The sequence below is a fragment of the Mesoplodon mirus genome (assembly GCF_964341445.2).
Source record: "Mesoplodon mirus genome assembly, chromosome: 6".
In the NCBI taxonomy this organism is placed as follows: Eukaryota; Metazoa; Chordata; class Mammalia; order Artiodactyla; family Ziphiidae; genus Mesoplodon; species Mesoplodon mirus.
The window spans coordinates 78,039,168-78,066,198 of NC_138982.1; the positions used below are offsets into that span (position 1 = coordinate 78,039,168).

At 38.8% G+C, this 27,031-nt stretch overlaps 1 protein-coding gene across 1 annotated transcript in view; it reads left to right on the forward strand.

Annotated features, from left to right (window-relative positions):
* DNAJC13 (DnaJ heat shock protein family (Hsp40) member C13) overlaps positions 1-23,898 on the forward strand; it is a 123,160-nt gene extending 99,262 nt beyond the window's left edge. The window contains exons 45-56 of the mRNA XM_082624232.1: positions 350-441; positions 2,068-2,167; positions 4,374-4,448; positions 4,684-4,796; positions 9,455-9,624; positions 9,787-9,829; positions 10,424-10,597; positions 12,156-12,335; positions 12,771-12,911; positions 14,806-14,949; positions 17,431-17,530; positions 23,038-23,898. Of these exons, the coding sequence (XP_082480358.1) occupies positions 350-441; positions 2,068-2,167; positions 4,374-4,448; positions 4,684-4,796; positions 9,455-9,624; positions 9,787-9,829; positions 10,424-10,597; positions 12,156-12,335; positions 12,771-12,911; positions 14,806-14,949; positions 17,431-17,530; positions 23,038-23,144 (1,439 nt within the window). The 3' untranslated portion in view covers positions 23,145-23,898. The remainder of the gene's footprint in view (positions 1-349; positions 442-2,067; positions 2,168-4,373; positions 4,449-4,683; positions 4,797-9,454; positions 9,625-9,786; positions 9,830-10,423; positions 10,598-12,155; positions 12,336-12,770; positions 12,912-14,805; positions 14,950-17,430; positions 17,531-23,037) is intronic.
* The last annotated feature ends 3,133 nt before the right edge of the window (positions 23,899-27,031 follow it).

Consider the following 27,031-nt stretch of genomic DNA (forward strand, 5'->3'; position numbering starts at 1 on the left):
TAGCTCTACAGTCTTAAGGTAAAGAGTAAAAAAACCACCTTACACTTAATTTTTGAGTTGTATTTGGGTTGTGTGTTTGATAAATTTCTTGTTTTTAGCCTGTGGGTTAACTAAGGGTGGGGATGGAAATGAAGGCAAAACAAACCTAAGATAGTCTAATATCATTTAACTTCTTAAGATTTACTGCTGCTTAGTGATACTTCACTCACTTTGTGTCACAAACGTTAAGAAAAGTTTACCAGAGACTTATAATTGACAGTAAACAAAAATGTTTATCAGTTTCCTAAAGGTGGATAATTTAGAACATCTCTTGGAAATAAAAATTAAACATTTTATTTTTACTTCCTAGGCTCTGAAAGTGAATGCATTGGGCACTTTAAGTTAATATTTTCTCTTCTTCGAGTCCATGGAGCTGGTCAAGTGCAGCAGTTGGCTTTAGAGGTAAAAGAATTTTGTACTAAAGCATGTTGTCTTTCCTACAACTTACTATACATGGTTTGATCCTTGATTAATCATCATCTAAAGTTGAATGGAAGTTTGCATGTGGTTTTTTTCATTTTGCCTATTAAGCCAAGTGAATATGTTTTTAAAATTGAATTAATATGCTCATTTTGAAGAGCAAGTATTGTACAGTGTTCAAGGTACTTTCCCTCTGTGGTCATCGTCTGTCATGCATTAGAACTTGGGATGCATTTTTACAGTGTCATGTGGCATGAGTTAAAGAATGGGCTTTACTTGGGAAGCTTGGAAGCCACAGATCAACAAGAAAAGGAGGCAGGATTTCCCATATCTCTCAGTGTCCCCACAGAGAGACATGTTGAGACCAGGGCACTGTGCTGGCTGCACACTGTGGGTTTGTGTTCCCTCCCCCTAAGTTGCTCTCCCTTCTTATGGTCTGGTACAAAAGCAACCTTACCAGTGAGGGTGACAGACAGACACCTGGTATGTTATGCTGTTCACAGGAGCTGTCTAGGAGAGGCAGCTGCCCAGAACCTGTGGGCCTTGAGGGTCCAGAAGTGGTTGGAGGCCCCTCCTTCAGGAGAATGAAATCATTGGTCCCATAGGAAGCTGTTTGGGTGGAGCCTTTTCCTCTGGGAGAAGCAGGAAGACCCTGGTCACAGGGGGCTCCTTGTCCAGGCAACCCAGAGTGAGCTCCCAGGGTCTTTTTTCAGATGATCCTGCCTATTATAACACACACGATTTATTATAAAGAACACCAAATTCAACACTGCGGTAACAGGATAATGAGTACTTTATGAATGATTAAGTGTTCTTAGATTGCATTTTGGTTTAAAAAAGATGTTTAATAAAATAATAAATGTTAAATTGTTCAAAAATCTTAACAAGCATGTTCTTTAAATTGAAAAACATGCTTCTCCACTTAATTCCTTCAAGTATCTTGTAACTCTTTAAATAAGCATTATTAAATCTGGGATATTTTGCTTTGAGATGCTGACCACATAGTTCAAGTTAAGTGACATTGATCTTTAGATCAATGTATATAATAAGTTAGACTTAAATGGTCATCCTCTTTGAAAGAAAAACATGCCTGTTTCTTTATAATGGAAAGATAGACCTAATCTGTTGTGCTGGGCACTAAGACATTTACTTTCTCCCTCTAAAAGGAAAAGTCCCAGTAGTAAAGAAGATTATCTTCCTAATCACTTGCCACCCCAAATCTACAATTGGAAAGCACTACAGTGTACACCATAGTTCTAGAGCATGAACTGGTGTAGAACTGAAGGCTTCTTATAAGCCTCAAGATTGTGAATGGGTACTAAAATATTTGTTTAGATCATTATATTTAATTCTTACCTCTAAATTAATAGAAAGCTAATGTATATAATATGCATTAGTATTAACATTTTTTATTCTCAAAAGAACAGAATAATAAGGCCAATCTTTTAAAATTAAACCCTTGCCTAAAAATTAAATATTTTGTCCTCCAAACATTTTTCTCACTTCGGTAAAGCCTCTAAGTTTATTTAGGTCTGACTAATTTGACTTAATTTGTTTAGGTCCAAAATTATTTCCAGAACTCTTAACATCCTATTGATTAATTTTCAGGTTGTGAATATAGTGACGTCTAACCAAGACTGTGTCAACAATATTGCTGAATCAATGGTTTTGTCCAATTTATTGGCTCTTCTACATTCTTTGCCATCAAGTACGTATATTCACTGGAATTTTCGAAACAACAGTACAGTCAACCCATTGAGGGGAGCAGTTACACAGATGATACAAAACCTCTGACACAGTGTTATCCGTGTTTTGTTTTGGAATATTTTAAGTGGTATTCTTTATATTAGATACGTCTTTCTAATTATATTTTTACATAAGTTAATTATTTTGCATTTCTCATATCAAAAGTTGAAAGAGGTAAGAGAGATCCAAAAGCAAAAGGAAAATAATCTAGGATTTTCAATTTGTTGAGTATAAGCTACACATGAGTAATTGAGAATTGACTAATATTCCATGGTTTATTAAAAAAAAAAACACACACACACAGTTGATCTTGGACGATAGGAAAAAATGCTTAAGATAAAAATCACCTTGTGTTAGCTTAAAGTTCAATTCTGCATTATTTGTCCTTTACTGATTTGATGCTGATAGCGACTGTTACCACCAAATGATATCAATTTTTTAAAATACACCAACCTGATTTCTTGAATACAGCCTGAAATAATATAGACTCCTTACAAACTGTACAGTCACCTAGCATAAGTGCTAGGATCAACCTTGAGATTGCTTTTCAAAGGCAGTTGGCGATACTAAGTCCAACTTTGCCACTTAACCGTCAGCAGACATTGCTCAGTTGGCTTTGCTAGCCGCTTGGAAGTCATGTTAATCTTGACTTCACACCTGTTCACCTCCTTGAGAGCAGCAACCTGTCGCATTCGTTTTATGCCCCAGTGCTTTGCACGTGTTAGGTTCAGTGAATTGAGTGGAGTTCAGTTTCCATTGGATATTTTTGTTTCCTTTAACAAACGACGTTTGAAATAGCTCTTTAAAATGACAACTTTTAAAAGTCATTCGCAGATTATTTTTATCATCCCTACAACCTTAGTTGGTTTTTCTTTTTTATTAGTTTTTAACAGCTTTACGAGGCTTCAAACAATGCAAAATTAAACTGATTGATGAAGTGAAGAATGTTACAGAAGTCATAACTTGAAAGTTATTTTACATTCATATCGGATTTATATAGTCCAGTCATTATTTTAATCTTACCGGTAAAATAGCTGACATCTAGATATCTCAGCCTACTCTGCTATCATTTATATATATATATATATATATATATATATTTTTTTTTTTTTTTTTTTTTTTTTTTTTTGCGGTATGCGGGCCTCTCACTGTTGTGGCCTCTCCCATTGCGGAGCACAGGCTTCGGACGCACAGGCTCAGCGGCCATGGCTCACAGGCCCAGCCGCTCCGCGGCATGTGGGATCCTCCCAGACTGGGGCACGAACCCATGTCCCCTGCATCGGCAGGCGGACTCTCAACCACTGCACCACCAGGGAAGCCCTCATTTATATTTTAGACTAAATTATCTTTAACTGTTTGCTAAGGGCCATTAAAAACATAAAATGTTAACTTCCTCTATCCCCTCCAAAGACTTGTTTTCCTTGGAAACTATGGTTAGAACAGTGGTAGGTTTTCAATGAAATACTGTTGCTTCTCTTAAAAATCTCCTTTTGAGTGTTTTTTCTCCTGCCTGTTAACTTAGCTCAGTCTGGCTACCATCCTTTGTTGTTTTAGTCTCAGCCTAATACTTGGCAGCCTTCACCCTCTTTGCCAACTCTTTACTCCTTTGGTCACCTGTCTGTTGTTGCCATTTTGACTTTAGAAAAGTCCAGTAGCCGAGTCTACTTCAATGACAAGGGTGAGAAGCGCACAGACTATGTGCAGAAGGATGCTATTGTGTCTTAGATTGGAACAGTGTGTTGCAACTGATACTTCCTACTCATTTCTCTAAGATACTAGCACCACATAAAAATTGTAGATCCCTGAATAGAGTGTTCTCAGGGTGTCAGGAGGTGAGAAGATTTTGTTTGCACAGTGAACGGTGAGGTAGCAAGACAGTATGGCATAGTGGTTATGAGTGTGGATTTTGGAAGTCAGACTTCTATAAACCTCTATATACCTCAGTGGTATAGTGAGCTATACCTCTCACTAGCTATGAATCCATGGGTTGGTCAAACTGGGTCTCAGCTTCCTCACTCATGGATGCCACAATTCCTGTCTTACTGGTTATTGTGAAGATGTAAGTATAATACCCTGTGTAGAACACCTAGTTCAGTGCCTGGCACTGGTGCCCAGTAAATGTAAGCTAATGTGATGATACATTCCTTGAAATGTCTTTTACTTTGCAGGTCGTCAGCTTGTTCTGGAAACTCTTTATGCTTTGACATCAAGTACAAAACTAATCAAAGAAGCAATGGCAAAAGGTAATGTATGGAGTGCTTTCTCATCCAGTCATGTTCAGTAATGGTGAAGCTTATTTTGAGCTGCTTTGTATAGTCTGATAAACTAGAAGAATGCTTTGGAAGGCTTACAGTTTAAAAAAAAAGTTGCATTGAGTTGAAACAAGGTTGAAAATGAATTCTACTATGATTCTATGATTAGAAAAGTCTTTTTTTTTTTATTTAGAATATAAACACTAATTCTTTCTTTCCTTCACAGGAGCTTTGATTTATTTACTAGACATGTTCTGCAATTCAACACATCCACAGGTTCGAGCCCAGACAGCAGAACTTTTTGCTAAAATGACAGCAGATAAACTAATAGGTCCAAAGGTGAGCACAAAATGGGTTCTTAGAAAGAAATTATTAAAGCTCTGTAAGTTTGATAACAGATTTCATGAGGGTTACCAAAGTCTGAGATGGTGAGGAAATAACTTAATGTGAAAGTTGGAAGATTGAAATACCTGAAATTATTCCTATATATTACTAGTTAGAGAAAAATTATAGTCGGCGAAGCCTGCACTATAATTGAGAAGTCTTAAGAGAGTATTTGAATTATGGTGATAAAACTGTTCATCTCCCTTGAAGAAAGAACAAAAGTATATTTAAGTTATGACAGACGATATGTTAGGTTAGACTTTCACACTTCGAGGATTGGCCTATGGAGGTAGCTTGTGAAGGAGATACACCCCACGCCCTTATTAGTTAAAGCCATATAGCACGTGAGTGTAACGGCACCTTTGCTTCCCCTCTCTGCAAGGAGATCTCTCATTAAGAATCTGGAGCTAACAAGATGATCTCTGGAACCATGGTCCAATTTGCAGAGCAGGAACCTTTTAGAACAGCACTGCTAAATAGAATTGCATCCAGACACAGGTGTAATCAAAGTCCCCTTCTTCTGTTATTAAATCCGTTTCACATGAAGTAATGCTCACTGAAGCCAGCCCAGATATGAAATGAAGCCTCCTGAGCCCCCACTTCCAGAGTGTTAGGTTTTACTTTACATTAGTAAAACACACTAGATTCAGTTGTTTTTTTTCCTTGTCTGATCTGAGAATCTGTCACAGGACCTGGAACAGTTTTACTTTGGGAATATGGTTGATAGTCTGTCATCAACAGGGTTGATGGGATAAGGGCGATTGCATTTGGATACCTATAGCAAGGGTCCATAAAATCATGAACATTGATTTTTTTAAAAAAATTTTTGGCCACACCATGCACAGCATTTGGGATCTTAGTTCCCCGACCAGGGCTCTAACCCTCCCCCTCTGCATTGGAAGGCAGAATCTTAACCACTGGACCACCGGGGAAGTCCATGAATATTGATATTTAATATTGAGTCTTCTTAAAGCTAGAGTTGGGTAGCACATAATTATAATGTCTAATATTACATGTTTTAAATCATGTTTTAGAGATTTAAAATAAATATGTACTAGAATTGATTTTTGAGCTCTTCAGTAATTTTTTGACCTTTGAAATACATGAGGGACAAATTTTACCAAGGTGAATATATTTACACTTAAATTTTCTGTATAGGAAAAATACAAGTGTCAGCTCCTTAATTGAATGATTTGCAGCAAGAGATTCTAGAACTGGGGTCAGTAAACTTATTTTCCTTTTTGGTAACAGCTTTATTGAGATATAATTGACATGTCATACAAGTCACACATATGAAGTATACAATTCATTGGTTTGGGCAACAACAATCAATTTTAGAAACATTTTCATCAACCCAGGAAAAAAACCCATTCCCTTTAGCAGTCACTTCCCATTCACCTTCCCCTTAGCACCTGGCAACCACTAACCTACTTTCTGTCTCTATAGATTTGCCTATTCTGAGCATTTCATGTAAATGGAATCATAATATGTGTCTTCTGTTTCTGGCTTCTGTCACTTAGCATAATGTTTTCAAGATTCCTCCATGTTGTAGCATGTGTCAGTACTTCCTTCCTTTTTATTGCCAAATAATATTCTGTTGTATACATATACCACGTTTTGTTTTTCCATTTATCATTTGAAAATGGACATGTGGATGATTGCTACTTTTTGGCTATTCTGAGTGATGCTACTGTGAACACGTGTACAAGTTTTTGTATGGATATGTGTTTTATTTCTCTGAGAGTAGAATTTGTGGATCATATGGTAACACTATTTTTAACTTTTCAAGGAATTATCAGACTGTTTTCCACAGTGGCTGCACCATTTTACATTCCCACCAGTGATGCGTGAGGATTCTGATTTCTCCACCTCTTCTCTGACACTTGTTATATTGGGTGGGCCAAAAGGTTTGTTCAGTTTTTTCCATAAGATGGCTGTAGTAGCACTTAGCTGTCTTTAACTTCATTCAAAACAATTTTGTTAGATTGAATGTGACAGCTGTCATATCAGCATGCATTTAAAAAAAGACTTAATCAATATTCTTTAATTTTTGTGTAGCCATTTTAATATTGAAGATGGAAGAAAAGCAACATTTTTGGCATATTATGCTTTACTATTTCTAGAAAGGTAAAAATGCAACTGAAACGCACAAAAAGATTTTTACAGTGTATGGAGAAGGTGCTGTGACTGCTGGAACATGTCAAAAATGGCTTGCGAAGTTTTATGCTGGAGATTTCTTGCTGGACGATGATCCACGGTCAGGTAGACCAATTGAAGTTGATAGCGATCAAATTGAAACAATAATTGAGAACAATCAATGTTATACCACGCAGGAGATAGCCGACATACTCAAAATATCCAAATCAAACACTGAAAATCATTTACACCAGCTTGGTTATGTGAATTGCTTTGATGCTTGGATTCCACATTAAGTTAAGCAAAAAAAGCCTTCTTGACCGTATTTTCGCATGCAGTTCTCTATTGAAACGTAATGAAAATGTTTCGCTTTTAAAACAAATTGTGACGGGCAACAAAAAGTGGATACTGTACAACAGTGTGGAATGGAAGAGATTGTGGGGCAAGCGAAATGAACCACCACCAACCACACCAAAGGCTGGTCTTCATCCAAAGAAGGTGATGTTGTGTATATGGTGGGAGTGGAAGGGAGTTCTCTATTATGAGCTCCTTCCAGAAAACCAAACAATTAAATCCAACAAGTACTGCTCCCAATTAGACCAGCTGAAAGCAGCACTCCATGAAAAGCATCCAGAGTTAGTCAACAGAAAACACATAATCTTCCATCAGGATAACGTAAGACCGCATGTGTCTTTGACGACCAGGCAAAACTGTTACAGCTTGGCTGGGAAGTTCTGATTTATCTGCCGTATGCACCAGACATCGCACCTTAGATTTCCATTTATTTCAGTCTTTACAAAGTTCTCTTAATGGAAAAAAATTCATTTCCCTGGAAGACTGAAAAAGGTACCTCGAACAGTTTTTTGCTCAAAAAGATAAGTTTTGGGAAGATGGAATTAAGAAGTTGCCTGAAAAATGGCAGAAGATAGTGGAATAAAAGGGTGAATACGTTGTTTGATAAAGTTCTTGGTGAAAATGAAAAATATGTCTTTTATTTTTACTTAAAAAACCGAAGACACTATTTGGCCCACCCAATATATCTTTGTTGAGTATAGTCATCCTATTGGGTGTGAAGTGTTATCTCAGGGTTTTGGTTTGCATTTTCCTGGTGCCTAATGATGTTGAATGTCTTTTCATGTGCTTAAGTGGCCATTTGTACATCTCTTTTAGAGAAATGTCTGTTCACATCCTTTGCTCATTTTTTAATTGGGTTGTCTTTTTACTATTGAGTTGTAATTGTTCTTTATATATTTTGGATACCAGTCCCTTATCAGATATATGATTTGCAAATATTTTCTCCCATTTTGTGGGTGTCTTTCCACTTCACTGATGGTGTCTTTTTTAAATTTTGATGAAGTCCATACTATCTTTGTTGTTGTAGTTTGTGCTTTTAATGTCATATATAAGAAGCCATTATCTAATCCAAGGTTACAAAGATCTATGCCTGTATTTTTTCCCAAGAGTTTTATAGTTTTAACTCTTGTATTTATGTCTTAGATCCATTTGACCAAGGAAAGTGACACACATCCTGTTTTGTGGATGCTTTCTATCATGTAACTAACACTGTTTCCTTTAGTTCATTGGCTGCTAGGAATTCAGCGCTAAATTTGTAATATATTGCTTGCAATTTTACAGAGCTTTTGATGTTTCGTTTGTGTACTGACATCCTATTAGTCTCATTCATTCAAGTAAGTATCTGAATGAGTATACACTGAATGAGATATTCATTCAAGTATCTGCTTGTGCCAGGGGCTGAAAATACAGCAACAGCAAGACAGACTTGGCCAGGGAAGTTTTCTATAAGATGAGATTTGAACACAGACTTGAATGACACAAAGGAGGGAAAACTATGTGAGGACCTGAGGGAAAAACTTATCTTTCCAACTTTCATTTTCCCTTTGTCCTTATGCCTCAGACTAATTTTCAGTTTGTGTGTATGTGTGTGCTGGATATATTTTTTTAAGCTGTTTTTTGAATCCTTTCTGGGAAAAGGCACAGTATAATGTAAAAAATAGTATAGCAAAACAAATGCACTAAAAAATACTTGTACGACACAAAGGTAGCATGAGAAAAAATTGTGAGGGTGTGGGGTGTGGGAAGGGGGTGCAGGGATAGGGCAGCTAAAGGCCTTCTGGGAAGAGGGAACAGCATGTTCAGGGCAGGATCTGGCAGGGTGGTGTGCTCTGGGAACTTCACACACCACTGGTGCTGAACTTCTTAATGTTTCTTAAATTTGAGGAGGAGAGAGGGAATGAACCTGGATTGGTAAGTAGTAGCAGGTCCTAGTGAGTCTTGTTACCTTTGCATAAACCAAGGTTTATCTGTTCTCTCAGTCCAGAATTTTTGGATGATAGTTGTGGCCCATATCAGCCATAACACAAATTACAGCAACATTCTATCTTAGAGAAATGTAAAGCAGACCAAATATTGAGATGTTTCCAATAGGTCTTTTTTCTTTCTCAAACCTGCTCATCTAGGTTCGAATTACATTGATGAAATTTCTCCCGAGCGTTTTTATGGATGCCATGAGAGACAACCCTGAAGCTGCCGTCCATATTTTTGAAGGAACTCATGAAAATCCTGAGTTAATTTGGAATGACAGCTCCAGAGATAAAGTGTCCATGACAGTTAGAGAAATGGTGCTCGAGTAAGTCAAGAGACACACAGTAACTTAGGGCCTTCAGGTGGGGTCACCGGGCAGGCAGGCGTGCCTCACATTGTCTGTCACCTCTCTAAGGCTTACTCTACATGCATGAAAGTGTGTCTTGTGACTGAAGTTTGATGTCCTTTCCCCTTTTTTTTTCCCAAGGCACTTTAAAAATCAGCAAGACAACCCCGATGTAAACTGGAAGGTAAAGTAAACTTTTATTCAGAGGAAGGAATTTTACATTTTACTGTAAATTTTTGTTGTTTTTTTAAATTCCTGATGAGTGAGTTCAATGCCAACCTTTTAGATACTTTGTCATTAAGAAACTTAGGTCTTCCCCTGGAAAATAAGGTTTTAAACATAAAAGTAGGAATACTCACTTTCAGAGTAAGTAACGTAATCAAAGGACTTTTTCTGAATTTTGTTAAGAGAAAATAAAACTTACAATAATTTTTTTTTTTTTTTTTTTTTTTGGTGGTACGCGGGCCTCTCACTGTTGTGGCCTCTCCCGTTGCGGAGCACAGGCTCCGGACGCGCAGGCTCAGCGGCCGTGGCTCACGGGCCCAGCCGCTCCGCGGCATGTGGGATCCTCCCGGACCGGGACATGAACCCGCGTCCCCTGCATCGGCAGGCAGACTCTCAACCACTGCACCACCAGGGAAGCCCAAAACTTACAATATTAATGACTATTTAAGGACTAGTTAATTTCGTAACAATTTCTTTAATAGGGTTTTTATTTCTTGTTTAATGTACAACTAATGATTAGTAAGTGACTTGACTATTCTTTCTCTATTTAAAGTTGCCTGAAGATTTTGCTGTGGTGTTTGCAGAAGCAGAAGGTGAACTTGCTGTTGGAGGAGTTTTCTTGAGAATCTTTATTGCACAGCCAACTTGGGTTCTAAGAAAGCCTAGAGAATTTCTTATTGCACTACTAGAAAAGTTAACTGAGCTCCTGGAGAAGAACAATCCTCATGTAAGCTTTAGCTGTCAGCCAGTCATTTCATATAGTGTGCTAAACAGGTTGATAGTGTTTCTGTTAAAACACCATCCTCATTGACCATACATTAAGAATTGGCTACCTCTTTCAATGTAGCAGCCACCCTTAAATTCACATATGCCTTGTCAAAAGTGAAACTTCTTGGTAAAAGTTGGAAGTGTGTATATTGAGAGGATTCTACTTCTAACAATTATAATGGCTCTGAAAGGTTTCTGCCATCCCATTTCCAGTGATTGTATGGTTTTAAGGAGAAACCTAAATGTGCGGTGTAGAAACCTAAATGGAAGTGTGTCCTGCTAGGGCATGTTCTTCACTTAGCTTGCCATAGATGGCAGGAATGACCCTACTTAAAAAAATTGACAGGGGAGTCTTAACTACATGGGTGAACCCTGTACCTATGCTCAAAGCCAAAGGCTAGCAGGAAAGCAGGAGTGAGTAGGAAAGTAGGCTTGGTGTGGCTTGGCAAGTCATAAACCCTGATGTAATATAAGGTTTTGTTATTTGAACTCGTATATTGAAAATAATTGAGGTACATAATTAATTAAACAAGCTGGCTATAGAGGTGATTAAGAGCCCGATCTGTGTTGTTAGATGGTCCTGGACCCCAGTACCAGCCCCACCACTGACGAGCTCTGTGGCCTGGAGTAATGCCTCCTGATTCTGCCTCAGTTACCTCATAGAAAGGTAACAGCATCTGCCCCTAAGGCTGAAGTTTTCATGAGTTTTGATAAATGTGGAGTACTTAATATAATGCTGAGTACTTAGAAATCATTAGTTACTATCATTAGCTTTGCAAGACTTTAAAAAATATTAACATTATGTCAGATATTTACATATATCTCTTTCTATAGTCACATTTTCTCTTTACTAGGATTTTTACTACATACATAGTTTGCTTAAAAAATGAAATCCTCAGAAAGGAGAAACTTGGAAACAGAAAAACGTATAACATTTTCCTTCTATATTGCTTTCTTTTTCGGTGCATCCCAGCTTCCATGTTTATTTAAGACATGTTATGTAATGGATATATATGTTTGCATATAATGGTGTAAGCTACAGGTCTTTGCAATCCATTTTCCACAATAGAAAGTGCATTATGGCAGCCAGACATGTTAATTAGTAGGATTTTTAATAGAACTGGGGAAAACATTTTCGCTAGTTCTTCATTCTCCTGAATTATTGATGTTCTCTGATATTGGCATTTCTATAACATTATCTGAAAATTTCTAGTAATATCTTTTGAGAGGTGATCTCTTAATTGACATCTCTTTTATCTGCAGTAGAAATGAGATGTGGAATAGAAATGCCCAGAGAAAGGCTGCTTAGATTAATGTATCACATTCTTAAAGTCCTTTAAATTCATGCCTTTGTCAAGATGGGGAAGTTTGTTGTTCTTTTAGGATTGAGGGATCACTCTTCAAGTATCAGCACTTAGAACTTGTGGAGCCTTAGTAACACCAAATAATTACCAAGGATGTTTACGACTTCATCAGTATTTTACAGTTTGCTTGTTTGTTTGTTTTATACCCTCCAGGGAGAAACTCTGGAAACTTTGACAATGGCAACAGTATGCCTCTTCAATGCACAGCCTCAGCTGGCTGATCAGGTCCCACCATTGGGCCATCTTCCCAAAGTTATCCAGGCGATGAATCATAGGAACAATGCCATTCCTAAGTGTGCCATTCGAGTTATTCATGCCCTGTCTGAAAACGAGGTATTGATGAATCCATTTAGTAGCTTAGAGCTCTAGAATTTATCTGTGCTCCCTCTTCCTGACTAATGTCCATTGACATACAAATCCCCTTCCTACCATGTGCTTTAATCCATACGAGCCTCATGGTATTGTAACAATTCTGAAACTGGTTTAAATGATCTGATTAATAGGAGACTGAATTTGACTTAGTTCATTATTAAACTTGAGCTGATGGGACTTCCCTGGTGGTCCAGTGGTTAAGACTTGGCGCTTCCACTGCAGGGAACATGGGTTCAATCCCTGGTCGGGGAACTAAGGGATTTTTGGCGTGGTGCGGCCCAAAAAAAAAAAAAAAACTTGAACTGAATTTAGGTTTTTCATATATTATTGTGGTATTTACCTTGTTACATAAAATATTGCTAGTCTACAAGTAACCTTCTCTTTTTGGGCACTTAGCTGTGTGTTCGAGCCATGGCATCTTTGGAGACCATTGGCCCACTGATAAATGGAATGAAAAAGAGACCAGATACTGTTGGTCTAGCCTGTGAAGCAATTAACCGAATGTTTCAGAAGGAGCAGAGTGAATTAGTAGCACAAGTAAGTGACTTTCTAGATTTCTATTTTAGGGAAGGCAACATAACAGACAAACAGATTTTCACTTACTTAGCACTGATTTTGGTTTCCCTGGCTTGGCAGAGAGGTAACTTGTGAATTTTTGCATGCACAGTTTTATATTTTATATACACACACACACACACACACACACACACACACACAGAGCCACATGTATATATACACACAGAAAAGGTGGGCCAGCTATCCAAAATCCTACCAGTGTCAAAGTACTTTTGTGATGTCTGAATTTTAAATTTTGGTTATTTACTAAGCATTTATCCTTAACTTGCTTTGTAAAATTTATTTTATCCTTTTTGGAAAGATTCATTCTGTTTATTCATTCCTTTATTTCTTTTAAGTCATGTTCAGAAAACATGCCAACGTTTTTGTAGTCCTTTTCAAAGAGACTACCCATCTAATGAAAAGAAGACTTAGTGGGTACCAATGTAGCAGACATCAAGGGAACAAAAAAACATATAATAAATTTAGAAGCCATTGAGAAAGTGATCTTTCTAAAATACAACTCTTAAAAGTGTAACTCATTCTTCACTTAAAAATCCTTCAATGGGGGGCTTCCCTGGTGGCGCAGTGGTTGAGAGTCCGCCTGCCAATGCAGGGGACACGGGTTCGTGCCCCAGGCTAGGAGAATCCCACATGCCGCGGAGCGGCTGGGCCCGTGAAGCCATGGCCGCTGGGCCTGCGCATCCAGAGCCTGTGCTCCGCAACGGGAGAGACCACAACAGTGAGAGGCCCACGTACCACAAAAAAAAAAAAAAAAAAAAAAAAATCCGTCATTGATTTCCCATTACTTGCCAGATGACAAAGTGACATTTGACATCCTTAGCCTGAATACAAGGCCCTGCATCCTTATTATCTGGCCCTCCTATTTCCCAGCCCCTTTTCCTCTCACATCTCTCCCCATCCACCCCCACTTCTATCCCTGTTCCTTGTTCAGGCAGGTTAGAAGTACTGAGTACATTTCAAGGAGATAATTGGATGCTCTGAGGTTCAAACTTATAATTGGCTAGGAGAGTTGTTGTATTGGAAAGAACATGAGTTCTACCACTTGATGGCTCTGTGACCTCAGGCATGATATTTACCCTTACAGTACTCAGAATCCTCATCTGTAAAATAAAGTTATGACTTCTCACAGGGTTGTTCCAAGAATAATATCTGTAAAAAAGAGGCAGACTTACTTAGTTACTTCCACCTATTTCCTTTGAATTTCAGAGTGGGCAGTGAAAATTGTGTGGTAGCAGAGTATTACTTAGCTTTTGTTAGGCTGATAGAAAATGTATGGTGAATGCAAAGGTTGATGTTTTAAGAAAATGTGAAAAAAAACTAATATACTGCCAATATTGTTGCCCATCAGTATATGTCCTTAGAGGAAGCAGACCAGTATACTTGCTGAAGCTCAGGTTCTGTACTTTATAGGTCCAGACACAGATTCCATTACTGTCTAGCTCTGTGACTGTCAACATGTTTCACCCTCCATGCGTTGATTTTTCCATCGGCAATATTATAGTTGTGCCTACATCATTAGGTGTTGGGAGGATTAAGTAAAATAATCAGCGTATAGCATTTAGAATAGTTGATGGAACAGAATAAAATCTCATTAAGTAAAAATGTCATTATTATTAGATATCCTCACCCCCAAAATTCTGCATCTGGCATTAAAATAAAATAAAGCAGAGTGTCCTCTTCCAGATATGGTTCTGGGGGTGAAATTATTTCCTCAGTGGATGGCTTACATTATTTAAAGTGTATATATTTGTGTGTGTCTATATACATATATATATATATACATATACACACACAGACACATACATATATACACACACGTACACACATATGTATACTTAATATTCTCTTCTAGGCCCTGAAAGCAGATTTGGTCCCATACCTCTTAAAATTACTTGAAGGCATTGGCCTTGAAAATCTGGACAGCCCAGCAGCCACAAAGGCTCAGATTGTTAAAGCTCTCAAGGCAATGACTCGAAGCCTGCAGCATGGAGAACAGGTGAGTCTACACAGAGGTAACTTTGATCTGCCGATTACAAGGCATTTTCAAAGCCAGGTGTCTTGGCCATTGGAGATCTGTGCACCTCAGCTCAGGTTCCACCTACAGGTGTGGTTCTTGACCGTAACTGGAGCAGATCCCAAGACCAGGAATGGACTAGCACAGCTGCCTCATAAAACACAAACTATATACTCAAATAGTCACTGGGAGGATTCTTTCTCTGGATAGTGGTAGCATGTTGCATATTCTTCAGCATAGAAGAATACTCAGCATTTAGTTGCCAGTTAAGATTAACTTTCAGTTCTAGGAGTTACTGTGGAATAGTGATAACCGCATTCATTAACCATCCCATAATACCATTTTAAAAGACACAGAACATCATTTTAGTTTCATCTCCTTCCGTTATTAGCACTTACAAAGTGTTGGCTTCCTTTTTGTTGTAACTTAGATTCTATTAATGTGTTTCAGCCGCATGCATATGCTGAGTTCAAAACAGTTCAGTAATTTAATTTTCCTCATCGGTTTTATTCTTAATGTTGCTTCTGAGAAGTTCCTCATTCAGTATTATTATATAGCCCTATCTAGTAACGCTCTCTTTTTTTAAGTTGAGGTGAAATTTACATAACATAAAATTAACCATTTTAAATTGAACAATTTACTGGTATTTAGTGCATTAACAATGTTATGTAACCACCACTTTATCTAGTTCCCAAAACTCTGTGCCAATTAAGTAGTTATTTCCCATTTCTTCTTTCCCTCAGCTTCTGGCAGTCACCACTCTGTTTTCTAGGAATTCACCAATTCTGGACATTTCACATAAATGGAATCATACAATATATGACCTTCTGTGTCTGGCTTCTGTCACTTAGCATGTTTTCAAGGTTAATCTGCATTATAGTGTGTTTCAACACTTCATTCCTTTTTAAGGCTGAATAATGTTCCATTGTGTGTATATGCCACGATTTGTTTACCCATTCATCTGTTCATAGATGTTTGGACTATTTCTACCTACTAATGTTCTTCTGTAGGTTTAAATTGACTTAAAAGCTCTCCTTTAGTGAATCCACTGCGTTTGTATGTTCCAACTAAAGAAACAATTTTTATGCTGTTGTCCCTCCTAGCAGTATTATCATTTGAACTATTTAGGGTGATAATAAAGAAGAGAGACAGCACGTGCTGCTGCAGTCGTTAACTATATGTTGAATAAAGTTACCTGTGGGTGTTCTGAATGCCAAGCAAAGGCACTCCTGTGTACCACGCACTGGCAATTGTCCTCCCCTCCGGATTCCTGTTGATGAGAATTAGCAGAGCAACTTTGACACCCACCTTCCACTCCCAGGGGGAGGAAAGAATTATGATAGTCTCCAAAATAGGAACTTTAGCACCTTCACAACTAATCACTTCCACCATTGCTTCTCTCCAAGGTTGGGACAAAGAGTCTTTTGGACTCACACAGTCGCCATGTATATCTCTACTTTAATGCTTACCACTAAGTTATCTGGCATTGTCTGTCTCCCCTGCTAAACTGTAGGCACTTCAGGGACAGAGAAAGTCTTTCTCATCTTTGTGTCCACTGTGCATCCCACATATGAGCTGCTCAATAAATATTTGATCTGAACTTTGATATGCGAAAGATATCCTCTACATTGGAATTTACTAAACTTTTTTTTATCCATGTCACAGAAAGAAACATGTCTTCCATCTTAGTCCAATACACATTTACACACATGTTATTTATACTCCTGTGTATATATATCACTCGTGTGTATATATATCATCAGATACTCTGATGCTTTCTATATTAGTCTATTTTATTTTCTCAAGCATGTTGATCACAACTGTCTTAATAGATTTCTTAAACTTCTAACAGGTCACATCCATAGTTTGAAAAAGTGCTTTAAACTGTAGCTTGAGGGACTTCCCTGGAGGTCCAGCAGTTAAGACTCCGCACTCCCAATGCAGGGGGCCCGGATTTGATCCCTGGTCAGAGAACCCGAATGCCGCAACTAAGAGCCTGAATGCCACAATGAAGATCCCACATGTCGCAACTAAGACCCGGTGCAGCCAAATAAATAAATAGATGTTAAAAAAAAAAAAAGAAAAGTTGTAGCTTGAGTTTTGCAGTAGCTCCTCCCCAAACCCCTTCCTCAGGAATACTTCATGAACCCACACCACACTGTCAGCCAGTTGTTACTGTCACAAGAACACCTTCGTGCCCAAATTACATACAGGTCAGTAAGTTCAAACAGTAGAGTCCAAGTTTAGAGGGAAGACTGATTTAGGGACTTCTTTGCATCTGGCTTAATGAGATGTGCCTGGTGTAGAGTGTCTGATGAATGTGAGGTCTTGGTTCATCTTTGATTCTTTCCTCAGCTGGCCTCTTCCTTTCGTTTTGGAAGTTTGCCTTTTCTCTTTAATTTCATCTACCAACATCTAACACTTAGTTTGTTTAAGTTCAAAGAGTTTGTTTTACTTCCCTAGGTGAATGAAATCCTGTCTCGTTCTTCAGTCTGGAGTGCCTTCAAAGATCAGAAACATGACTTGTTTATTTCTGAGTCACAACCAGCAGGATACCTCACAGGTAAACCACACCCAATTCTCTTCCCTAAGACACATGGCAGAAGCCGCTTGGACCTTTCTTTTGCCCTGTCTAGACTAAAAATGGCATTTAGAGGGTTTTCCTAGGTTCCTAGCTACCTGTCTTGGAGATGCTGTGGGCATGCAGTGGATCTCTGGTTCTAGCCCAGACAGCATGCGAACTGCTGTGGTGTTGAATGTGTGCTGACTGCAACGCGGACTCTGCTTAGTTTTGATCCAGTAAATCCATGGTGTCATATGTTGTATTTGGAGTATGGCTGTATTAAAATGTTTATCCTGAACATGTAAAAAAAGAGTAGAGAAATATCTACTCAGAAATATCAGTATCAGAAACATGATAGCATCGTTTCATTCTGTCAGAATACTAGGTTGAAGTTCCAAATGTGCATACTCACATGTGAAATATTTTTTCTTCGAAGTTACCAGTGATTAATCTGAAGTTTTACTAAATATTTAGGGTTTATCTTTTCATGGGAGGAAATACGTGGGTATCATAAAGGAAAGGATGTTTTATTGCCTAGAGATCAGAAGCTAATACACTTCAGAAGCTTGGGACATTTGTCCATTTGACAGACTTATTTTAGCATAGTAATTTTGGAATACTTGTTTTCATATTGGCTTCTGTTTAAAAAGAAAGTCACAGAATTCTATTGCTAAATGCTGAAAATGAAATATAGTCTTTGGTATAAAAGTTTTTAGTTTGAAATTAACCTTAGGAATATTAAGTGGTTCTTGCAGTCTGCCTGAAATTATAGTATTTTTAAAATGTCAGCCTGCGTCCTCCTCTAACCAGAGATGATGTAGGTAAATTGAGAGAAAAAATTAATTACCCAGCGTTTCTCACACCAGTGTAACTGTTTTAATAATCCTGATCGCTAGTATAGCAATTTATAAGTCCTGAAGACCAAATCTTGAATATTCAGAAGTGAGGACTTTGAAGAAAGTTTTACATGGTTTTAATTTTAGACGTGGTTGTGACATTACTGTTTTTTCCTCCACTGTGACCTCTTTAATATTAATCCACTAAAATTTATAATCAGACTTCTAGAATTTATGAACATGTGGTGCATGTGCGTACATTAAGAGTAGAGTGCCGTGGGTTTCCCTTCTACCTTTCCCATCCCCTGCCCTATGATTTCTATGGAGAGAAATACCTAGAATATGGTCTTAGTCTCTTCCATATCTCTTTCAAATTCGGGGTAAAGCTGTAGCTTCTAAGTAGGAGTATGTTCCTATAGACACACTAAAAACTTTACCTCTTTAGACTCTTTTCCCAAAAAGTTTACACAATACCACCTTTTCATGGTATTATATTCGTTACTTTGTATGTAAGAATGGTATGATTGGAAAATTTGCCATATTTTTTCTAGCTGAGAGTAAACTTATTTAAAATTTGACCTTGAAGAATAGGAAGATGTAGATTACAAGCAGAGACAGGAAGGCCTCTTCTAATTCTTTTTGTTCTTGAGTGTACTTCACATTCATTACATTCACTGACTTGACTGGATGGAATAAAAGACTGCAGGTGATCCTTGACTGTACTAACAGCTGTGGATCAAAAGGTCTGTCGTTAGAATACAGAAGAGAGAAGGATTTATCTTCAGAGACCTAGAGTTTTTTAGAAATCACTTGGTCCTCACCCCCACCCAGATTCCCTAATAACTATAGGAAAAGTTCAGGGAGCCAAAAGGTTTCTGTCTGTGCCTTTCCTTTTACTTGGATCCCTGGAGTGGCTTCTGAATGAGTTATGAGAAGCAGCTTTGGGCTGCTGAAGGTTAGGGAAATAAAAAGGCTGGGGTTTATAAATTTCTTCACATCCTTGGTCTGGCTCAAGGGGCAACAAGTTCCATATAAAGCCATCGAGGGGTAGGTGTTATAAATCCTAGCCTGGAAAGGGCCTGGAGTTTTACTGTGGCCATTCTGAAGGTCATTGTTGAAGCCCAAGGGCACATCAGTTGATGTAGGACAATCTGGACTAGCTCTGAGCTGTGTTGGCCCCCACATTGTCCAGTTCTTAGCACATCATCAGTCTGGGATGTTCTTTTGTTGTGAAAGTACTACCGGTTGAACCGATGTATATTTATCGCTTGGATTGCCAAATGTTTTCTATTTTGTGTTTGAGCTTTTCAGTTGAATTGTGTGTCATTCTTTGATAAAAGGGGCTAGTACTTCTAATACTGATAAAATCCCATTATGTGGAACTCCATGGAATGTATACAGTGTTGTGTTGAATTGGAATTTTAAATTTACCCCACCCTGCGTTCAGGCTTGAGAAGATTCAGTTGTACCAGCCTCTGTCTAATCAATTTGCAAAGGAAATAAGGTGCTGTGAGAAAATAAGTCGTCACCAGCCTTTTCTTCCGATAAGTCGATTTTGTTTAAGAGATGGGGACAGATAAAGGAAAGTTAATTACTACTTCAAAATAAGATGAGAATGACTAATCACATTTATAATTTTCTTCTTCTTGGCTGCTGAGCAAATGTCACTCAGTCACATGTTCAGGATTTGGGGTAAAAATTAAAATGTCCTAGGCAGGATTACTCAGTGTTGATAAATTGAGATGAGACTGACCCTCTAGCCTGGCATATTGTTTTGTTTTATGATAAATGTTCATCTAAAAGTGCCTCAATGGGACTTTACCCATGGTGCAGTCAAGCTGTAACTGCTCATTGTGCAGGGCCTTGGGTTACTTAGCCATTTATTTTGTTTTAGAAGAGCTTGGTGCTAACAAGCTCAAAGCCCTATAAAAATAATTTCAGCAGTGAAAATCCTCAGATTTCCTCACCTAGAAAATCAATAGAGAAAGAAGGAACAATAGGGAAAGAAAGAGAAGTGGGCCAAGGCAAAGATGCTTTTAGGAGCTAGAATTGGAGAGGAAGAACTTTGTACTATATACTTATTTACTTCTATTTAATTAGAGGCATGTGAAATAGTTAACTTGTTTTCCTAAGGTCATCAAAGGGAGCAAGGATGCATTTCTTGGGCCTCTCATCAAACTGGTCCATTAGTTCTTTGCAGAGTTGGATTTTATTACCTTTTGGTTTTCTTTTTACACGTGTCCAAGACTATACAATGGGAGCCATGTTAGGAAAGATTCCCTAAGGTAAGTGTCAGTTTATTGTAGGACATTGCTGCTAAGACAGGGCTTCTTTTTTTTCCCCCCACTGAGAATCCATGTTCATTTTCACCAAAGGCCATGCTCCTTCCACTACTCCATCATGGCAGCCAATTCCATTCTGTGGGATTCTTGGTTTTCACATCCCTCTTAAGTCCAGCTGCCTTACACAGTGTGCCATGTGCCCCGTTTCTGGCAGCCCCTACTCTTTCCTGCCATGTTTCTCTGGAGAATACAGTGTCGTATCCTAGCAGACTGTAGCTTCCAGCCCCTAGAAACCAGACATGTCTGGAAGAGGCCAGGGGTGTGAGGGAGAGAGCATCTCAGACTTCATTTAGAGAAATACCAGGAATTGACTTGTCTTTCCTAAAGAGGCAAATGGTGGGGATAGAATTTGGTCTCTTCTGGATAATCCTTCTAGGCCCATCACTCACAATTTAGATTTTAGCCCAGAGGTTCCCAAACTTTCTCAGTTCACAGTGCCTTACTATCCTAGTCATTTTTTTTTCTTTATCTACCCCTAGGCCAAAAGAAATGCTAAATGATTAAGTTTATTAAGTAGTTATATCTAAACAACTTGCGAGTAGTTGTTTGTATGGTATCCAACAGATGTCACTTGTCTCTCAAATTTAAAATAGCCCGTGGTGTCCCATGTGAATTTTCCCCGGGGTGCCTCAGCATGTAGTCTGAAAACCACATCCTTAGTCCTTTCTCTATATGTAGCATTCATGATTTGGTCTCATAATCTATTCAGTTGATGTGAACTAAGTTGAGCCCACATCAGAAGTGCTCAGGAACTGTACTAATCTGGAGTGGTTAGGGGTTTATTCTTAAGGGTTGCATCCTTGGCGTGTTCCGTAGCAATCTTGCTGCTGCCTGAAGTTCAGAGTGGCAGGTTGGTGGGAAGTGATGTAACCGTGTGGCGCTATTGCTCTGAACCGCTGTCGGGGGGTATGGTCTCTTTCCTGAGCAGTCTGTGGAAGGCCTGGTGTCCTGATTGGTGGAAAGCAGGGGTTGATAGATGCAGGCCCACCTTGCCTTAAAAAAGGGAAAATCCTTTTTCTAGGTTTTCTAAGTTCCCGGGCACTCCAGGTGGCAAGCGGCACCTCACGTGAGCTGAGTTGTCTCTGGCCGCCGTGTAACCACGTGCTGCATACACAGTGTCTGCTTTCTTCACGTCCTCAGTACAAATGCTCATGAGGTTAAAAAGATGAATCTGAATTGTCCCCCTTTTGTCCTGCTTCAGTCCCTGTTATACCTTAGCCTTCATCAAACTGCTCTGCTGTTTGCACTTCCTTATGACTTCCCTTGCTGCTTATGTTTCTTTTTTCCCCTCAGGTGTCTCTCCTTCCCTTCTAACTGGCAGCAGTCCCCTTCACCTCAGGAGCGGGCTTTAGATCCGCTCTGCCAGGCAGCTTGCTAACTTCTGTGTAGCTCTCTGAAGCAGGTAGAGAACCATTTTGCTAAATGCATGCCGCTTCCACTGCCTTTCTAGTCCTAACCCTTCAATGTTCCTTAGCTGTTTGCCTTGTTTCCTATGATCTCAGCTAAAAGTATTGTTCAATATGCAGTATCATGCTACAGTATGGTGTCTCTTGCAAGTACTCTGTACAGTTGTGCAGTGATTCTGAGCTGTAATTAAATGTCTCTTCAGTTCATGATAAACTAGAGGGCTAAAGCCATTATATGCTCATAGGCCACATCTTCATAAATGCTGGCATAGATAATGGCACTTTTGTGCACTAGAGATTGTTAGAATCAAGACATAAAACTAAAATATTGATACCTTTTCCATAGCACTCTTATTTTTACCTATGAGCGATGTCCAGAGCTTGCGTTTTCTTTCTCAGAGACCTTGGTGTAGCAACCCTTGTTCATTTGGTGTTACTTGTTATAGTAGCATTTCTTTGCACCAAATGAAAATAGGTTATCTCGAATGTGGATAGAAGTGTTTTTTGTTGGGAATTCATCACGTATGACTTTCGAATGGACTGACCCAAGTACAGAGTTTCTTTCCTCTGTTCCCATTTTTTCTCATTTGACATTAGCTATATCCTTCAGTGTCCAGGATTTTTTGAAAGATTGAACTTCCCAGATGTGAGAAGGGAAATTTTTTCCATATTTCCACACCAGTGTTACTGTCCAGCATAAGTTTTGAAATGATTTTTAACTTTGTCATATAGTAAAGGCAAACCATGAAAATGGTGCTGTGTAGCTGTTTTAAAGGTTTCGTTGTACGCTTAGGTAATCCTAATAGATTGTATCAGTTCCTTGTGATGGGGCGCTTGACCTGGTTCTGACACTTTTATAAAGGTCAGTGTTCTCACATGACTCTGCTCTTTAGAAGGTGTGTATTTTCCTTTCTCTCTTGCAGGACCTGGAGTTGCTGGCTACCTTACTGCAGGGACATCGTCATCAGTCATGTCTAACCTGCCGCCTCCCGTAGACCATGAGGCAGGTGACCTTGGCTATCAGACTTGAAACTTTCTTGAGAGACAATAAACACTGAAAGGCCAGTGCCCCATCCACATTCCTCCAGCTGATACGTTGAAGAAAACTCTTAACTGCCTTTCTCCTGGTTTCATGACAGTGTTATTCCTTTTTCTATAAGTATATTTTTATTTAGGAAAAAAGTCAGTGATTCTAATTGTATCACGTTATAATAAAGCACTCTGTGGATCAACCTAAGCAGGTACACAAGAATTTTTTTTCTTGATGTATGTAAGCACATTTTGTTCCTTTATATCTGTTTACAAGACTGTGAATCAAAAAGACAAAAGTTTCTTCCTAGTTTTTATAATGTTTTTTTGAACTAGTGTGACCGTGGGGTTGAACTGCAGTCTACAGAAATTGGGAAATCTAAGTCACCCCTAAGAAGGGCATTTCCCTCTCCTGCATCGAGTCTGTGTGGCTGTTCTCCTACCGTCGAACACTATTAGGTTTTGTCCTTGCACCTGTTCGCTGGTATCCTCTCCTCAATTATTAACCTTCTGAGAGCTCACAGCATACGTCGGTATGTATAACTGGCTTTACCAAATTGAATGAAAAAGGAGTTGTGCAAAAAAATTTAAAAATGGATGTCAAGATGTTATGTAAGAGATTAGTGTAATTGTGAAATGTTCTATACATTATCAAATATATAAAGCTTTCTATATTGAATGTACATTATACAGATCATTCTTATGTGTACATAAAATTTTAAAAATAAAGGGAATTGACTGCTTTGTTAATGAGATATATTTGTTCTCGTTTCATTTTTCCCTTTGAAGACCTTGTATATCTTTATTTCTAAGACAGATTTAGTAGTAGTAGCAGTAAACAGAGTTTGCCTCACATTTCTAGTATCTCATACAGCTACATTGACATATATGTTCATTCCTAAATCCCTTCATTAGTATTTCAACCACATCTAAATTTCAAGACACAGATAGCATCTCATTTATTTTCCATACAATATTCAGGAATGGGTCAGGCTGTTAATAAATAGTTTAATGCATGTGACACATCAATTCCAATATTTTTTTTTTTTTTTTTTTTTTTTTTTTTTTTTTTTGCTGTACGCGGGCCTCTCACTGCTGTGGCCTCTCCCGTTGCGGAGCACAGGCTCCGGACACACAGGCTCCGCGGCCATGGCTCGCGGGCCCAGCCGCTCCGCGGCATGTGGGATCTTCCGGGATCGGGGCACGAACCCGTGTCCCCTGCATCGGCAGGCGGACTCTCAACCACTGCGCCACCAGGGAAGCCCCAATATTTTTAAGAGGAAAGAAATTTAAAGAGTGAGAGGAGATTTCACATAACACAGATTTCAGCACCGAGGTCTTCTAGTGTGATCACAGACTACAGGAAAATATAAACATGTAAAATATATACAAACACTTCTTAAAGAATAAGGAAATATCCAACCCTCCAAGTTGCCTTTGAAAGCAAGAACCAAGTTTATTCCACAGTTGATGTGTAAGAAGAGCTGGAATGGACACTTATTCATATCATAAATTGTTAATTCAGACTTTTCCATCAGATTTTTCCATCTCTCAACTTAAAGATTATGGAGTAATGCACCCATGTAAGTATTTTAACATATACCTAGGTTTTTACTTTCTAAGAGGCAATACTTAGTCATAAAAATATGTTCACTAAAAGAGATCCTAACAGCTAATTTAGGAGTAGGTGTTTTAGAAGAGCATAAATCAATACAACAATATATTTTCTTTAAACACTAAAAGAATGTAAATATTGTGAATATTTACAGTAAGGCCCATTTAAATAAATCTGCAAGTCACTGATGTTTGAATACCAATAACAGTTCATCTTTTTTTTTATATTTGAATTTTATTTATTTTTTATACAGCAGGTTCTTCTTATCCCTTTTATACATATTGGTGTATATATGTCAGTCCCAATCTCCCATTTCATTACACCACCGCCAGCTCATCTTTATTGAACATTATGCCAACCATTTTATAAAGTGTCATATGTGCATAACTTCCATTAATCCTCAGCAAACCTATGGGCTTGTTGCTGATATAATTCCCATCTTCCAGGTGAAGAACATGAGGTTCAGAGAGGCAAAGCAACTTACCGAAAGTCACACAACTAGTAAGTAACAGAGTAAGAAATTAAAACTACTTTTACTTGCCACCATAGTCTGTTTTCTGAGCCACTATCCTGAGATAGTGATAATCTCAAATAGGTGTATGTGACTAGGAAGACTGAGTTTCTTTGTTTTTCTTTTTTTTTTTTAATATTTGAGTTATTATTATTTTTTTTTCTTTTGGCCACACCTCATGGCATGTGGAACTTCCCCGACCAGGGATCAAACCCATGCCCCATGCAGTGGAAGCACAGAGTCTTAACCACTGGACCACCAGGGAAGCCCCTGTTTTTCATTTTTTAACATTTTTTATTGTAAACTAAAACAGGTATAGAAAATCTCACTGAACAAATTAGTTTAATGAATCACCCTTGACCTCCCAGGCAGGTCAAGAACTTTGCCGGCCTCTCCAGAAGCCCCAACATGTGCCCCCATCAGAATCATAGCCCCTCCCTTCAAAAGTGACCACTTGTCCAACACGTCCTTGTGTGACTTCGTAGTTCATCACCCACATGTACATCGCTAGACACCAGAGTTTGGTCTTGCTTTTTTTCTTTTTTAAATGTGTCTTTGAGTCTCTTTCAATCTGGCTGCCCCTCCATCCCTTTCTTTTCCCCACCACTTGTCTGTCAAAGTCCCTGCGGCCATTTGACCTGTTGGTTTTCCTACAGTTGGAAGTTGCTGATCACACAGTCCTGGTGCAATTCAGCTTGGTCCTCTGTCCTCTTTTGGAGTGGAGATTTTATCTGAGATTTATGCGTGGGGAAATTTGCCTTGAGAGAGAAAAGAGCATGAGCAGGGTAACAGGAAAGTAAGTATAGGATATCTGGAGGGGTGGGGTGGTATGGTGTGGGTGGCATATAGGGGTCCAGAGAGAACCGAACCTGAGGCCTAGGGAGGGGCCAGTTGGGCAGTGTCCTGAGTGCCAAGCTGAGGCATCGGCATGCAGGCCCAGATGTGGTTCAGGAATGAGCGCTGTGTTTTAAAATAGCAGTGGGCTGTGATCAATTTGGTGTGTTTGTTGGTGGGGGAGGGTGGTGAGAGGTGGCAAAACTGAAAGACACTAGTAACACACAGCCCATCTAAGGAGCAATGCAGGGGATGAACGCGGGAAACGGGCAAGGGACCACTCTTGGAACTCATATGTAAGCCCGAGGATTGTCACTAGATAATCAGCTCCAGAACCCTTTTCAGTCCAGAAATTCTGTGATCCCTTTCCTAATGCATATTGTCCATTATGTGATGAAATGTCTCTAAATGACTAAACTTTACTAGGATTTGGGGAAGAGCAATTTGCAAAAAGTATTGCAGATAAACTCAGTCTGTTTCTGGCAAACTAACTGTTGACTAGAAATTTAACTACCTGCTTGGAATGTTCAGCCCCCTATATGGTATAAGCACTTCCCTTTTAGTGGCCAGAGGGGCTGTGAGCAAGGAATGCAAAGGCTCCCTTGCATTTGTTCCCTTATCTATAAAATAATGATCATTCTTAACTGGTCCTTCCCAGGGCTGTTGTGAGGATTAAATACGGCTGTGAGAGGGCGTTGGGAACTGTGAGGCCTAAGAAGAGTGACAATAATGGTGAGCTGTTGTATCAATAGCAATTTTTCTCATTGTCTTCATACTTGGGATCAGGAATAGGGTAAAACAAATTCCAAGGACACTTTAGGTCAACATAAAGTGATTTGTAATTTTTTGTTAGTTTTTAAAATAGTCATGTTGTTACATAATTGCTAACTAAAAAGTCATTATCTTGGCTCCAAAATCAGAGATGCCA